At 48.6% G+C, this 14,307-nt stretch overlaps 5 protein-coding genes across 5 annotated transcripts; 3 read left to right on the top strand and 2 right to left on the bottom strand.

Moving 5' to 3' along the window:
• Window positions 1–1,484: 1,484 nt before the first annotated feature.
• On the top strand, window positions 1,485–2,669 carry FIESC28_11320 (uncharacterized protein; the record flags this gene model as incomplete). The annotated part of the gene is made up of 3 exons (XM_031165445.1): window positions 1,485–1,671; window positions 1,732–2,003; window positions 2,061–2,669. The coding sequence occupies 3 exons, from the start codon at window positions 1,485–1,487 to the stop codon at window positions 2,667–2,669; spliced, it is 1,068 nt and encodes a 355-aa protein (XP_031010492.1).
• Window positions 2,670–3,962: 1,293 nt separating this feature from the next.
• On the bottom strand, window positions 3,963–5,248 carry FIESC28_11319 (uncharacterized protein; the record flags this gene model as incomplete). The annotated part of the gene is made up of 2 exons (XM_031165444.1): window positions 3,963–4,982; window positions 5,042–5,248. The coding sequence occupies 2 exons, from the start codon at window positions 5,246–5,248 to the stop codon at window positions 3,963–3,965; spliced, it is 1,227 nt and encodes a 408-aa protein (XP_031010491.1).
• Window positions 5,249–7,254: 2,006 nt separating this feature from the next.
• FIESC28_11318 (uncharacterized protein) lies at window positions 7,255–7,819 on the top strand (the record flags this gene model as incomplete). Its single annotated transcript, XM_031165443.1, has 3 exons — window positions 7,255–7,344; window positions 7,497–7,714; window positions 7,771–7,819. The coding sequence occupies 3 exons, from the start codon at window positions 7,255–7,257 to the stop codon at window positions 7,817–7,819; spliced, it is 357 nt and encodes a 118-aa protein (XP_031010490.1).
• Window positions 7,820–8,482: 663 nt separating this feature from the next.
• Window positions 8,483–9,653, bottom strand: FIESC28_11317 (uncharacterized protein; the record flags this gene model as incomplete). Its single annotated transcript, XM_031165442.1, has 4 exons — window positions 8,483–8,648; window positions 8,705–8,822; window positions 8,873–9,432; window positions 9,508–9,653. The coding sequence occupies 4 exons, from the start codon at window positions 9,651–9,653 to the stop codon at window positions 8,483–8,485; spliced, it is 990 nt and encodes a 329-aa protein (XP_031010489.1).
• A 2,287-nt stretch (window positions 9,654–11,940) lies between these two features.
• FIESC28_11316 (uncharacterized protein) lies at window positions 11,941–14,136 on the top strand (the record flags this gene model as incomplete). The annotated part of the gene is made up of 1 exon (XM_031165441.1): window positions 11,941–14,136. One exon carries the CDS (start codon window positions 11,941–11,943, stop codon window positions 14,134–14,136), a length of 2,196 nt encoding a protein of 731 aa, XP_031010488.1.
• Window positions 14,137–14,307: the final 171 nt, after the last annotated feature.

The raw sequence follows: 14,307 nt of genomic DNA, 5'->3' as shown, positions 1-14,307 counted from the left end.
CATCAAACTCAACGACTGTTGCACCCGGGACATAAGGTATGCTGTTGCCTCATCTGATATCAAGACGACGAGACATTATAGCCGTGATCGACCGAAGCCATCCGCGGTATGTCGTCCAAATAGAGCATATTCGGCCAGCAGGGCCGAGGTTCAGGTGGTACGTTATTGAGCCAACCCGGCGTCCTTTGATCCGAAATATCACCGCCGATTTCAGTCCATTCAACTTGGTTGACACTGGATCCATGGATGTCAACACATCACTTTTTCTAGCCCGCTCGTAATTCGGTCTGCGCAAACAGTTAGATAGTACGTTGCTCACGACCGTGCCTGATGTCTGTTTGACCTAAACACCAGGGAGGCAATTTTCTTCCATGCCCACACTTGTCGTCGATAGTCTTGGAAGCTTGCGCCCACGTGTCTATAAACTAAGGTGTGGAAATAGCCGGCATCAACTAAGGATGACTACTGAAGTCTACCTACCTACCTAGGTAGTCAAGGTTACTATTAAAACATCCAGAACCTTAGTCAAGACCAACATAAGGTGAGGTCAGTATCAAATTCCTCTCCCTACCTTCAGATCCCCTTTCCCTGTTCTTTTCGCTGAAAGACGCTATATACGTGGGGTACGTAGTAGATCTTTATCATTTGATGTACTTGATCAGCTGTCGCTGGACTCGGGTACTTTTTGACGAATACGTTGGTTTCGATCCGTCCGCATTAATGTCTTCTGGTCTGTACCATGTCCCAAGTGGACGTCAGTTTCATTATTGTATACTCGCTTAGGTACTTACCCGACAGACAATCAACTACCAGGTACTATGTGAGGTATGAATTTTTTACTCAGCAGACCTGTTATACCTGAAATTGTCAGCAACTCAAAACCTCCAGCGAGTACAGGCAGACATACACAGCGCTCCCATAGAGGCCACATGTTGAATCAATAAGGTGAGTACCTGGGTAGTTCTGATTGCAATTTCGAAAGCCTCATCTTATAATCTCAGGAGTTCAATGATATTAGCATTTAGTATAGACTTCCCCATTGATACTAAGATACCTTTGATTGGGGAGGAAAAAGGAGACTGTGCTGCCTCTTTTCTTACCTACCTACCTACGTCATCGAACCTTGAATACCTCTAGAGTACGGAGTACAGAGAGGTACCTATCTGCTATGTTGCTCCAGCCTTCATCTCATTCATGCCTGGAAACCTGTGATGTGGCGCCGGCTCCAACTGTGGCTGTATGCACGTGATGTGGCGTCATGAGGCAGGAGCTTGGAGTCTCCAAGGTGCCTGGCCCAATTGGGAGCTAAGCTTCTGTGCAAGAAGGCAGCCTCCAGACTACGTACGTGCGGCCACAATAACCACTGCATCAACATAACGACCCTGTTCTCAACCTGACCGCGACTGCACGACCAAGATCGCGCATTGATTTCCCTTCCATTCATACAATATTCGTTGTACCAGATACCCATCGACGAAGCAACGATGCCTACCACAACAGCGGAAACTCTCTCTCTCGTCACTCGAAACGTCACTGTTGCGCCCCTCGTCCTTCTCTCCGCCGTCGACCACTACAACCGAACTGTTTCCACAAAGACAAAGCGACGAGTAGTGGGTGTTCTCTTGGGACAAAACGATGGAAACGATGTGAGAGTGTCCAACAGCTTTGCTGGTGCGTTACTCTAATGACACGACGCTACAAGTTGAACATCGCTTACCATGATTATTGTAGTTCCCTTTGAGGAGGATGACAAGGACCCTTCAGTATGGTTCCTTGACCACAACTATGTCGAGTCAATGAACGACATGTTTAAAAAGGTCAATGCCCGAGAGAAGCTCATAGGATGGTATCACACTGGTCCCAAGCTTCGCGCATCCGATTTGGAGATCAACGAACTCTTCAAGCGCTATACACCTAACCCTCTCCTCGTCATTGTTGATGTCCAGCCCAAGGAGTCTGGAGTACCCACAGACGCATACTTTGCCATTGATGAGATCAAGGATGTACGTTGACAGCCCATACCAGCCTCTGTTGCCGAGCGAACCACTGACACTTGCCAGGACGGCACGACCACCGCACGAACATTTGTCCATACTCCTTCTGTGATCGAAGCCGAGGAGGCAGAAGAAATTGGTGTCGAGCATCTGCTAAGAGATATTCGCGATGTGGCCGCCGGAACACTATCTACACGAGTCACAAATCAGCTGCAATCACTGCAGGGTCTACACCTGCGTCTGCGAGATATCGGCGCATACCTCCAGAAGGTTCTCGACAAACAACTCCCCGTCAACCATGCGATTCTTGGAAACCTTCAGGATGTTTTCAACCTTTTGCCTAACCTCTCCACACCCGAGAGAGATGGCAAGTCAGGTGGAGGCGAGTTGGCATATGCCATGAGCGTCAAGACCAACGACCAGCTTATGGCTATTTACCTGAGCAGTCTGATCCGTGCCATCACAGCATTCCATGATCTTATCGAGAACAAGATCCAAAACAGGCAACAGCAGGAGGAGAAAGAGGCCAAGAAAGAGGAGATCAGTAAGGACGAGAAGAAGGAGGGTGCAAACGGAGCGAGCGCTGATTCCAAAGCAGGCGGCGACAAAGACAAGGAGACCAAGGAGACCAAGGAGACCAAGGAGACCAAGGAGACCAAGGAGACCAAGAAATAAATGAAGAAGAGAGACCTAGCAGATGAACTAGACTTGAACTGAGGCTCTTTGGCGTCTGGTAGAGGGACACTGAGACGATATCCTAGCCGCAAGTTAAGGGAAAGGCGTCTTTGTACAATGATTATATCAGTGGACTTTTAGAGGATGGAAACAGGATAATACGCATCACAAATCGTCCCAAGCAGGCGATCATTTCGGTGATGCTAACAAGACCCATTTTCATATGTCCGCAACAATACCTGCCAGATCTTCTCGTGAGATAACTCGATCCTCAACATACATGCCAATCATCTCTGACCACCTATCTGCAAGTAAACAGGCGAGTAAGTGTTTACAGCAGGACGGTGCATCCCCCCCCCAATCCAGACTCATGCCTCCACAGGGCGACACCTCACGTAGAGGGGGCAATTGCTCTGCTTGACCTGTTGCTGCTGCACGGTGACCAGTAAATGCATCCAACGTGAAGCTCGCACACGAACAGTTCCATGCATCGAGGTGAACGACGTATCGTTTAGACGAGAGGCTATAGTCGCGAGTGCGGCGTGAGAGGGTCGTACCGAGGGAACGAACGAGAAACACATCGTTCACTGTACCCGAGGAGCTGTCATTTTGAAGTTCCTGGTTGCGCACCAGTCTGGTGACGAGTTTTCGGTCGAGAAGGTCCAGAGCTGGAAGCACAAGATTTGGAAATAATACATGGAGAGTCAGGAGTAGAGGTCGTTGAGAGGGCGAGAAGGCTTGAAATGGTGACAATGTGGATGGTTGACCAGCTCGAGATGGCTGCTTAGATGAAGTATCATCTGCAGTTGATGGTGCGATGGTGGAAATGGAACAAATGAGAGATGTTATTATCTGACAATGGGAAGGGAGAGACTCCATTGTCGTCAAATCGAGGGCGATTTTACATGGCTTGATGGTTGTAGAGATAGAAGCTACAGCGTACCTAAGCAGTCTCCACGCCGATGTTGGCATCCATGTTATCTAGAAACCATGTATGACCTTTATAAAGTTTTCATTTCTAAAAAAATGAAAAAATAAAAGAAAGGAATAAGATTGCCTTCCTTTCGATTCTTGCGTATTTAAAATCTCCGCGAAAGATATTCATGGCTTCTATGTATTATTGTGAATTTTTGTAGTGCCTATAGTCATGTCTATTGTCCCCATTTGTAGCCTGCACCGCCCCGGGTGTCCCCATCTATGATTCTCACATATGATACACTAAATAATCGCTCTGCCTCACACTACCGCATGGCTCTATTTCCTCGGTTAAGTCCAAGGCTTAGAATGGATATTTTAAACCCACTCCTTGGGGTCTCTGAGGACATCTACCAGGCGCTGCTCCCTGCTCTTAGGCTCAGGTTCATGCATATACTTCCAGCCAGCTGTCAACGGCAAACTCATGAGAATGCTTTCGACTCTTGAGCCGGGTGTGTTAAGACCAAATGCTGTGCCGCGATCGTGCACAAGGTTGAACTCGACGTACTTGCCACGACGCAGTTGCTGCCAGTCTTTCTCTGCCTCAGTGTAGGGCATGTCCTTTCGCTTTTCGATAATGGGGATGTAGGATGGGAGGAATGCCTTCAGACAATCTTGGACAAACGAGAATGTGTTCTCGCGATCGCGCTCCGTTTCGTCAAGGTCATCGAAGAAGATGCCGCCAATACCACGGGCCTCGCCCCGGTGCTTGTTATAAAAGTACTCGTCACACCACTTCTTGAATCGTGGGTAGTATTCCTTATCGTGAGCATCGCAAGCGGCCTTGATCGTCTTGTGAAAGTGTATCGCGTCTTCATCGAAGAGGTATGAAGGTGTTAAATCACAACCACCGCCAAACCACCAAGCCTGAGACGTGCCGTCGGGGTTAGCCGTTTCGAAGTATCTGTAGTTAAGGTGCACCGTTGGGGCCATAGGGTTGTAAGGGTGAAGAACCATGCTGAGGCCTGCAGCAAAGAAGTCGATTGATTCCATGTTAGGGTCCATGGTCTTATGGTTGGCTCGCATCTTCTCAATGGCAGGCTTAGGAAGCGAGCCGTAGACGACGCTCACACCGAGACCAGCCTTTTCGAAGACGTTTCCTTCTTGGAGAACGCAGGTGGTGCCGCCTCCTCCGTTGGGACGCTCCCATTCATCCTTGCGAAACTTTTTGCCGTCAACTCTCTCGAGTTCGGCAACGATCTGGGCTTGTTGCTCCCGAATAAACTTTTCCATGCGTAGTCGCATAGGTGAATCCTCAGTGACGCCCGACTCGCGCTTCTTCTGGGCATCGCGGTCGGCAAGGGTGGAAGGATCGGCGTTGATGGGTTCGATTTCAGCCTGTAATTATTGTGTTCAGTTATGTTTAACTCTCTCACTGACTGGGAGGTGCTTTGTACCATCTTGTAGGCTAAGGGGGCAGCTGCGCCAAGGGCAACAGCAGTGAGCCACAGCGTAGAAGAGCCGGAGTAAGTTGATCGAGAAGCTTTGGGGCCGGCAGAACTAGACAGCCAGCGTCTCGGAGAAGCGAATTGAGTTCTTAAAAAGCGTGCGGAGGGAGAAGCAAGTTGCGCAGCAAAGCGCTGGGCAGGCCGTCTGGCAGCCATGACGATATTATATATTCAACCCGAGGACCCGGGAAAGGGTGGCGGCAAGACAAGGCCCAAGGCCGAGAACGAGAACGAGAATGAGAATGAGAAGGACAGAGGAGAAGAGGCGACGATCAGGCGTTTCGGATGAGGCCACTTGAAGGATGAGGCCAGGGTCCGTCCGACAGAAGGAAGGATTGGAACAACTGAGAACTCGGATGATAGTCAAAATCGAATGTTCGGCAATTGGCTTCTTTTGGTGGAGGTCTTTGCTACTGCTGTACTAATAGCCCGGTAAGGTACCTACTAGACTACTAGCAGTAGGTATCCGTGCTCCTTGTCTACAGTAGGTACCTACTGTATCTCCATACCTACTAACATAGGTATGTGGAGCGGAGCAGAACAACTTACGGCCGGTGCCGAGGGGAGTCAAAATCGACGCACCATTCGGCCATACTAATAAACAAACCATCGTAGCTCCGTTCTACAGATCACGAACCGTCGAGGTATTTTCAGGGCTCTTGTGCTCTAGATAGAAAGGGAGGTGATCCGGAGACTGTGGTGTTTGTGAGAGCACGAACCTTCTATTCTGGCGAGTCTAGTACTGAGTACATCTATCTATGCAGTTGCTAACGTTGGCTGAAAGACTTTCACTTCTTTACCAGCTTCAGCTTTATCATGCTTAAAGTGATAGCTTAAACAGAGCTGATAATCAGATATCTCAAGTAGTGTCGATGACTTTGACCACGGGAAAGCAAGGGGCTTCCCTTTCCTGACTAGAACGTCGAAATATATTGGGCTTCTGATTATCCTCAGACTTATAGCATTCGTACTTTGAGTATTATAAGTGATCGAAACATATTCCAATGTTTGTTGGATTGTACCTACTGAGCTACTGAAGCTGATATCTATACCTAGGCACCTAGATACTAAGGTAGATATTAGATTTGCAAGGCTTCGCGCAGTCGCTAAAACAACCGATCAACTGATGTTGGAATTCGGGTAGTAATGTTTTGGAATTACAGACAAGCCCCAGCCAAAGTCCATCTAAGTACTAGGTAAGTACTGTACTACGAAATGCTTTTGATCCGCATCATGAAATAACAGATGGACACTTACAATAACAGAGAACCCTAGCAGATGCAAGTCGCTGGACGTAGGAGAATACGGTAGGTACCTTTTAGATTAGGTACTGACTTTGGCTGCATTCTACCTATAAGAGCCTGGGCTGGCAATGATACCTAGGTACCTAGGTACTTGGTAGTAGGTAAGTTGAAACCACTTATTTGAGTACTAGGAAGCCTAACGTTGTTAATTAGGCCCGTCGGATCCTGACAGTCTATTATCTTTATTGATATTGATATGGAAGTCAGTCACTCGTCGATAACGGAACTCAAGATTTCCAGTCCTTCCTTCCAAACTTTCCGTCCCTGTGACAATACAGTGCGACGTGACATGCTGCTTCCCCGCCATTGTTGCCTCGCGGGGCCTCTTGTGATTCACCGAACATAACGAAGCTAAGCCATTTACAGTTTAGCCGTGTAGCCCCGCGCGCATGTCCAGTCAGTGTGAGTGAGGTTGGGTGCTCGAGGTGTCCTGCTGCCACTTGGCTGCGCTGCCGCCTGGGTACTGATGTGCTGTAGGTGCCTACCTAGTACCTATCTCACCTATAGGACTTAGACTGCCCCTCCACTGCTGCCTCCCATGGAAGTCAACTCTGGGCTGGCCGACCGCTCATCTGTACCTTAGTCTAGTACCGTGTCTGTGTCACTGCCACCTTCTGTCACTCTACGCATTTCCTCACCTCACCTCACCTACTTCTTCTGCCTGACGCAAGCAAACCGTAACCTAATTCTTTTTTCTTATCTCCATCCCGCGGCCGTCACTCCCTCTTCCTTTCCTTTTCCTCATTCAAAACCCTTTGGCTTTCCCGCTACCTCAACATAACCGTCATCGCGACTTTCGGATTCCACTCTTGATATAACACTTACCGCCTCTACTCATCAACAACCACCACCGTCAATATGCGCAGCAAGTTCAAGGACGAGCACCCCTTCGAGAAGCGTAAGGCTGAGGCCGAGCGCATTCGACAGAAGTACGCTGACCGTATTCCGGTATGTATTTTCGCAATCGATATTTCCCCTTCTTTTCGACCTTAACCTCTATTTCCATCCAACAGCGAAACTGGGGGCGCTTGTCCTTGCCCAGTGAACGCCTTCAACCTCCATCTCTCTCGCTCAACAACATGCTGACATGCTTCGTATAGGTCATCTGCGAAAAGGTTGAGAAGAGCGACATTGCCACCATCGACAAGAAGAAGTATCTGGTCCCTGCCGATTTGACCGTTGGCCAGTTTGTCTACGTCATCCGCAAGCGAATCAAGCTGTCTCCCGAGAAGGCCATCTTCATCTTCGTCGACGAAGTTCTTCCTCCGACAGCTGCCTTGATGAGCAGCATCTACGAAGAGCACAAGGACGAGGACGGGTATGGTTTCCGATCAACATGAAAGAAAGACGAGTCACTAACATGGGCACCTGTAGCTTCCTCTATATCACCTACTCCGGCGAGAACACCTTCGGCGACGCGTAAGGACAATGATGTGGGATGGGATTTCTTTTCCGAGCCGGGAAATGAAGGCGTTATGGTCGTGTTTTGGGTCACTATTTCGATGATCACTGGTTATGTTCTTCTCAACTTTCAGAGTCCAGAGACTGGGCTCCGACAGAGTGCTTATTGTTCTTCATGGTAACAATATATGTTTGGCGCTGTCAGCCTGACAACGGCCTCAAGTTGTAACGTCCACCACAGGCTTCTAAATTGCCTAATCTATTCGGCAATATACTCAGTGATTCCTGTTGTCAACTTCTCTGCCGCTAGTAGATACCTGCACAGATACGAGCTGCACAAGCACGCAGTCTAAGAACCTCACAAGTACGGCGGTCATGGGCAAGTCAAAATTTTCGCGACCAGTGATAGGCATATAGGCTATCAGAGCCATCAGCTAATCATCTCAGATGTATCAGTAGGGCTAACACGACATAGACGTGACCAGTTTTGTTAGACTGTAATGTATCAAAGATCTCAACTGTCTACGTGACAGGGTTGCCACAAATAAGTGACCATGTTCCAGAAATGAAACTAAGAGAAACCCCCCAGAAAATCCATCTGGACACATACCTAGGTAAGTAGGTATGTAGGTAAGGCAACTCTCAAAGCTCTCAAAACGCAGGTCTTGATGCCACTACTCATACTTTACGCGATTCCTTTGTTGAAAACCATGACGGCGTAACGGAACGACCCAGTGGCGTATCCCCGTCTCATTGCGCGAAAAGATTGTAAGAAGGCAATGCCGTCACGACCTTGGGTAAATGCAAATGCCCAAAGAGATGGGTTTTGTACGAGTGACCATGTGATATCCCTAGAAGATAGAAACATAAGGCCGACGCTCGGGGGTAAAGTAGCGATCTTACGTACCACGTCTTTCGAACTTGTTGGCTGATGTCTTTTGGGTCGGCGAACATGGCAAGTCCAGCTTGTCCAGCCAAATCAAGATAGCCTTGCTGGGTACAGAGAGGTGGGAGGAGCATACCATCTGCGTTTCATCTAAGCTCAAGAATACGAGTGTCTTGCGTAGAACTTTACCTTCAATGGGTTTGATATCGTTGGTGAATGTTGTGTCGTCCAGATTTTCGGCCTTGAACCAGTCCGCCAAAACCAGCTTGCCTCCAGGCTTGAGGACTTTCATCACGTTCTTGAAAAACAAGGCCTTGTTTGGGAAGTGACTGAGTGCTTCACTTATCCAGACTGCGTCGAACGAACCTTGTTGGTCATCGAAGAAGTCGCCCATTTTTTCGGCATCAAGTTCGAGGAATTTGACTTGTCCATCGCCGAGTTTAATAAAGCCATCATCATCTGATGCAGTAGGCGTGGAAGCTTCATTCTCGAGAGCCGCCTTGGTCAAGCGGTTCGCCATTTCAACTTGCTTTGTGGAGATGGTAATCCCAGTCACAGAGCTACCATACTTGGATGCAAGATGGCGCGAAGTCCCGCCGATACCGCATCCTACGTCAAGGACTGAGCTCCCGGGAGGAAGCTTGGAGATATCTAGAAGCAGCTGGATGAGGTTCGCCTGAGCTTCCTCCTTTGTTTGTGTAGCTTCAGATTCCTGCGTTGGCCAGTACCCGTGGTGAATGTGCTCGCCCCTAGTAAGGTAAGCAGATCAGCAGGATGGTTCGATATAGTCGGAAGAGCACCAAGCTTGACACTCAGGCACGCACCACAAACTTAGATAATAGTCGCTAGCAAGGTCGTAATGGAGTTTGATCCTGTCCTTGAGGACCTGCATGGTTGAGTGAGTAAGGCCTAGTGGAGTGTCATACTGCTTGCTCAAGTCGGTCGCTTGCTCTGCCATGACAGCAGACATGTTGAACAGGTATCTGGATGGTAGACGGGGAAGATTGAGTGGGATCTATCAACAAAGTAATGCGATAGTGTTGGAGGTGAACGTATCAGCAACAGCTTTCACGGGTTGACAACGAGGAGGGAACTGCTCATTACCCCGCGGTAACTGCAGGGTGACACAATAGTTACCTACCTATCTACTAACTACTAACTAAACGGTATCTCTTATAAGGGACTTGTTGAGATCCATGATGGATAGTGCCATGCGGCAAGATGAGTGCGATTGTAAGCAAGAAACTTCCTGTGACATTCTTGGGTGTGCTTTTCTTTCTTTCCAAGGTCCCATCATGGATCTGGATGGTTGGGCTCCGTCTTCAGTGGATATAGTTTCACTACGCGCCATAATAGCTGCCAGCGGCTGTAACCGCAGCCAATCATTTTACACAAGCAGGACCATGGATGGATGGCGCTTCGCAAAATTACAGTACAGTACAGTACAGTACAAGCTTAGGTGATTTCTCTGTTATTGATTGAGACAAGTCTTTGAATGGGATGTTTGTCCTGGTCTTGCTGTCTTGCTGTCTTGCTACGTACCTAGTATCTAGGTGGTTGTCTTGTTGCACTTCTGCTTCTCCATATCTAGGTATGACATCATGGGTATTTCACAGTCGGGTCTGCCTCTTTTACTTCTTATGGCCCAGGATTGATCAGTCACGTTACTTTACTTCCCGTCAAGGTACCTCAGTAAGGTACTGCACCCTCCCTCTCACCGCTGACCAAGTTTCAGAATATGCATGGCGATGATCAGAAACATGTTCAGCCTTCTCGTGACCCCGAGACCTTTGGTCCAGTCTTTCTAGAAAATCCTGTTTCAATCACAACTCATCAGTGGCAACTTCTCTGGACGAGACCAGCGGTTAACAACCACGCAAATCCCTGTCGTCAAGGGTCCTGAACCAAGACCCTTTGACCATTTTCGGGAAGCTATTCACTAGGGTCCAGGGGTTGTCTTACTGAAAAGATGCTGGACCGACATTTGATTGGTTGTCAGCCCTGGCTTTTACAGTCAACTATTTCGAAATGTTCACCACCAACCTGCTATCAAGACGATCATAGCCGTTCAGAACCATCCTCGCAAGATCCTGCTTTTACTGAGCTGTACTGTACCCATCGACCTGCATGATGGGTCTCTACGGCACAGTTGAATCGACCAAGAACTTTGCCTCTGTGCCCATGCAACCAAGCCAGGGCTTCACGAGAACTACCCAAGTAATTTGCAATGGCGTCACCCGCTCAGACAATCAAGATGAGCTGCCTTCCTGTCGAATATAATCCCATACTTGTCGCCTCCGATTTAAGGTGAATTTTGGAACGCTGGGCACCACTCATCTTTGTCGCTCCATGGTGTTCCCCTTGTATTCTGTGTGAGTCACTTATATATATCTCTGCATCAACTTGCATTCGCATGCACGTACCCCATTCATTTGGCGGTTGCCGTCCGTTGATGCTGTGATATATAGAACTTGCTCTCTGTGCAAGCCTCCTCGTCTCTAATCTAGACTGTTTGGTCTGGAGCGACTGTGACTCTGGCATATCAAGCAACCTACCCAGACTTGATGCGGCTGGGCCACTCAAGCGAGAAGCCAAACGACATCGCGCCGACAACCCAACGCAAACGAAGACGCAGCCTAGCTACCAAGTACAAACCCAAGTTAGTATGGGCCTTTTGCTTGGTCTAGTTTCGGGATTTCTTGTTCAAGCCTCTCCTTGCGTCGTGACTGGCCACCGGTGTAAGCGGGCGCTTAACTCAACCTCAGCACTTCGTACTCTAAGCGCTGCCGCCAGAATCGTCAAGGAATTCAGAAGCTGTTCCTAATTAAGTGGCTGTTGACTGGGAATTGCCATCTATTGGATATTATTACTGTGGATTGAGCCAGGTAGGTATTTTCTTATTGTCGTTGTGCCCCTCCCTATTGTTGATAATTGTTCAATTACTTCTTTTTCCCTTTCACTTATACACAATCACATCTATACCCCGAACAATCAGCATGCAATCATAGACAATAGACTCGGAATATTTTGCTCACGGCCGTCATTTCCTTTGTTGTGTTTCCTTCCATCTATTGACTTTGGGTTCTTTTTATAATTATTCTTTGTCCTTCTATCGCTTTAATTATCGTCACTACCATCATCAACACCACCACCGCACCTCTTCTGGGATTTCTCTCTTTCGCTACATCTCATTACATCTTCCCATTCTACTCATACAGACTTGATCGTTCAAATAAACCAACACGCTCAGATACAAAATGTTTTCGCGGAAAACAAACGACGACCCGCCGGTCTATCCGGCTGTACCCAGCTCCCTTCGGTCAGAATCGTTCGAGATGACCGAGATGCGAAAAGTTCAAGAAGCTCGAGCTGATACGGCCCCAACTATTACTCCTTACCTCAGCCTGCGATCAAGACTTTCTCAACTGTGGATAAATCGCTGGACAATCCTTCTTATCCTGGTCCTCATCCGAGTCATGATTCTAATCGTTGACCTCAAAGAGAACGTCGGCAATGCTAAAATCAAGGCGCTCTCGGCCTGCACCAAAGTCGAGGATGTTGGAAGTGCTATGGCTTCCATGCCTCACTATCTATCGAGGGGCGTCAACGAGCTTGCAGCCTCTGGCATCGAAAAGTCAGTAGAAGCCATGGTGTATTTGCTTGATCTCGTCCTTGTGGGCGTCAAGAACATCATCATCTTCTACATCAACTTCCTTACTGCTACATACGTGTGCTTGATTACCGCCATGGTTCACGGCAGTCTCAGTGTTGTTGCTGATGTCACGGAGGACGCAACCAGAAAGTTCAACGGTTTGATCGACAAGGCTACCAGCAAAATTGAGGACATCTCCAAAGATCTTGAAGATGGCATCAACGACATAACCGGCGGCATTGAGGATTCGGTTATTGGGCGTCTGGTTCCCGATATCCCGAAAGTCGACTTCTCCAGCCCTATCGCAGAACTCAAGGATTTCGATATCAAATCCGAAGATTTTGTCAAGGACGTTCGAAAGTTGGAGGATGATCTGCCTGACTTCCGAGAAGTCCAAAATCTAACCGAGCAAGCTATTTCTATCCCCTTCGACTTTGTCCGCAAAGCCCTCAATGAAACTTATGGCAACTACAAGTTCAACCGAGATGCATTCCCTCTTGCTCAGAAGCAACAGCTAAGCTTCTGTTCCGAGAATGACGCCCTAAACAACTTTTTTAACAATCTGTTTGAGCTTATCGCCAAAGCCCGAACCATCTTCATCGCGGTCTTGCTCATTCTAGCTTTGGTGGCCCTTATCCCCATGGCCTGGTTTGAGATCAGACGCTGGCGGCGACAGCAACAGCATGCGCGTCTCGTTGCTCAGAACGCATATGATCCAATGGATATTGTCTACATTGCATCTCGGCCCACTACGGCGACTTTTGGCATCAAAATTGCCTCCCGCTTCAAGGGCAAGCGCCAAATCCTTGTGCGCTGGCTCATCGCTTATGCCACCTCCGTCCCGGCCCTGTTCATTCTCTCACTCGCTATTGCCGGCTTCTTCTCTTGCTTTTGCCAGTGGATCCTTCTGCGAGCGATCAAGAACGAAGTGCCCGCCCTAGCAAACCAGGTTGGCGCATTTGCCGACGACGTTGTAGGGAATCTTGAGAGTGTCTCAGCCGGCTGGGCAAATGATGCCAACGGTGTCATTGCAGGCTTCAGTGACGACATCAACAACGATGTTCTTGGCTATGTAACCAACGCCACAGATGCTGTAAACAATACTCTTAACACCTTTCTCGAGACTATGGATGATGGCCTCAACACTGTCTTCAAGGGTACCATTCTTCTCGACCCTATCAAAACTGTCCTCCATTGTGTCGTCGGTATCAAGATTGAGAGCGTACAGAAAGGACTGACTTGGGTGCACGAGCATGCCGAGGTCAAATTCCCGCTCTTCGAAAACGACACTTTCAGCAAAGGTGCCAAGGACTCTGTCGAGGGTGACTCAGAGCTCAACTCCTTCCTGGCATCCCCGTCGAGTGCCACTACCGACGAAGTTACGGGAGCTGTCAAGGCGGTTACAGATTGGCTTCATAACAAACTGATTCAAGACGCGCTCATCTCTACTGGTATCTTTCTCGTATACGTGCTTGTCGTCCTCATCGGTACAGTGTGGGCACTGGTTGGCATGGTCTCTCCTGACAAAGGCCGTGCCGAAGGCGGCATGCGCTTCACCGGCGACAAACGACCAGGCTTCAGTCCTCGCCTTGGACATCATAATCCCGCAAACCCCGACGGCGCTGCAAGCTTTCCTCGATTTGGGTCATCCTCAGATGAAGATAACCACTATCGAGAAACTCCCAGCGGACGCGACGAGAAGTTCATGTCGGGCGCAACCGGGGCCCGCGCTACACAGGTGGACGGCCACCAAAGAAGCAGTTCCTATGGTTATTTGGATACGGCAAACAGCAAGTATTAGGAGTGCTGGAGCCCAATAGCCAGTTGAAGGAGAGTATCCCTTGCAGTTTTCTATATTACTCCGGTCCTGGCTGGACCCGTACCGAGAGAGACGATCCTTACTCGACTGCATGAAGCGATGATTTATAGAAGGCGTTGAAATTATCTTGAGGAAAGAAGAAAAAAAAAAAAA

The sequence above is a fragment of the Fusarium coffeatum genome (assembly GCF_003316985.1).
Source record: "Fusarium coffeatum strain FIESC_28 chromosome Unknown BRIP53273_contig_383, whole genome shotgun sequence".
Classification (NCBI taxonomy): Eukaryota; Fungi; Ascomycota; class Sordariomycetes; order Hypocreales; family Nectriaceae; genus Fusarium; species Fusarium coffeatum.
The sequence above is the reverse complement of the archived record's forward strand: the minus strand, read 5'-3'. Positions and strand labels throughout refer to the sequence as shown.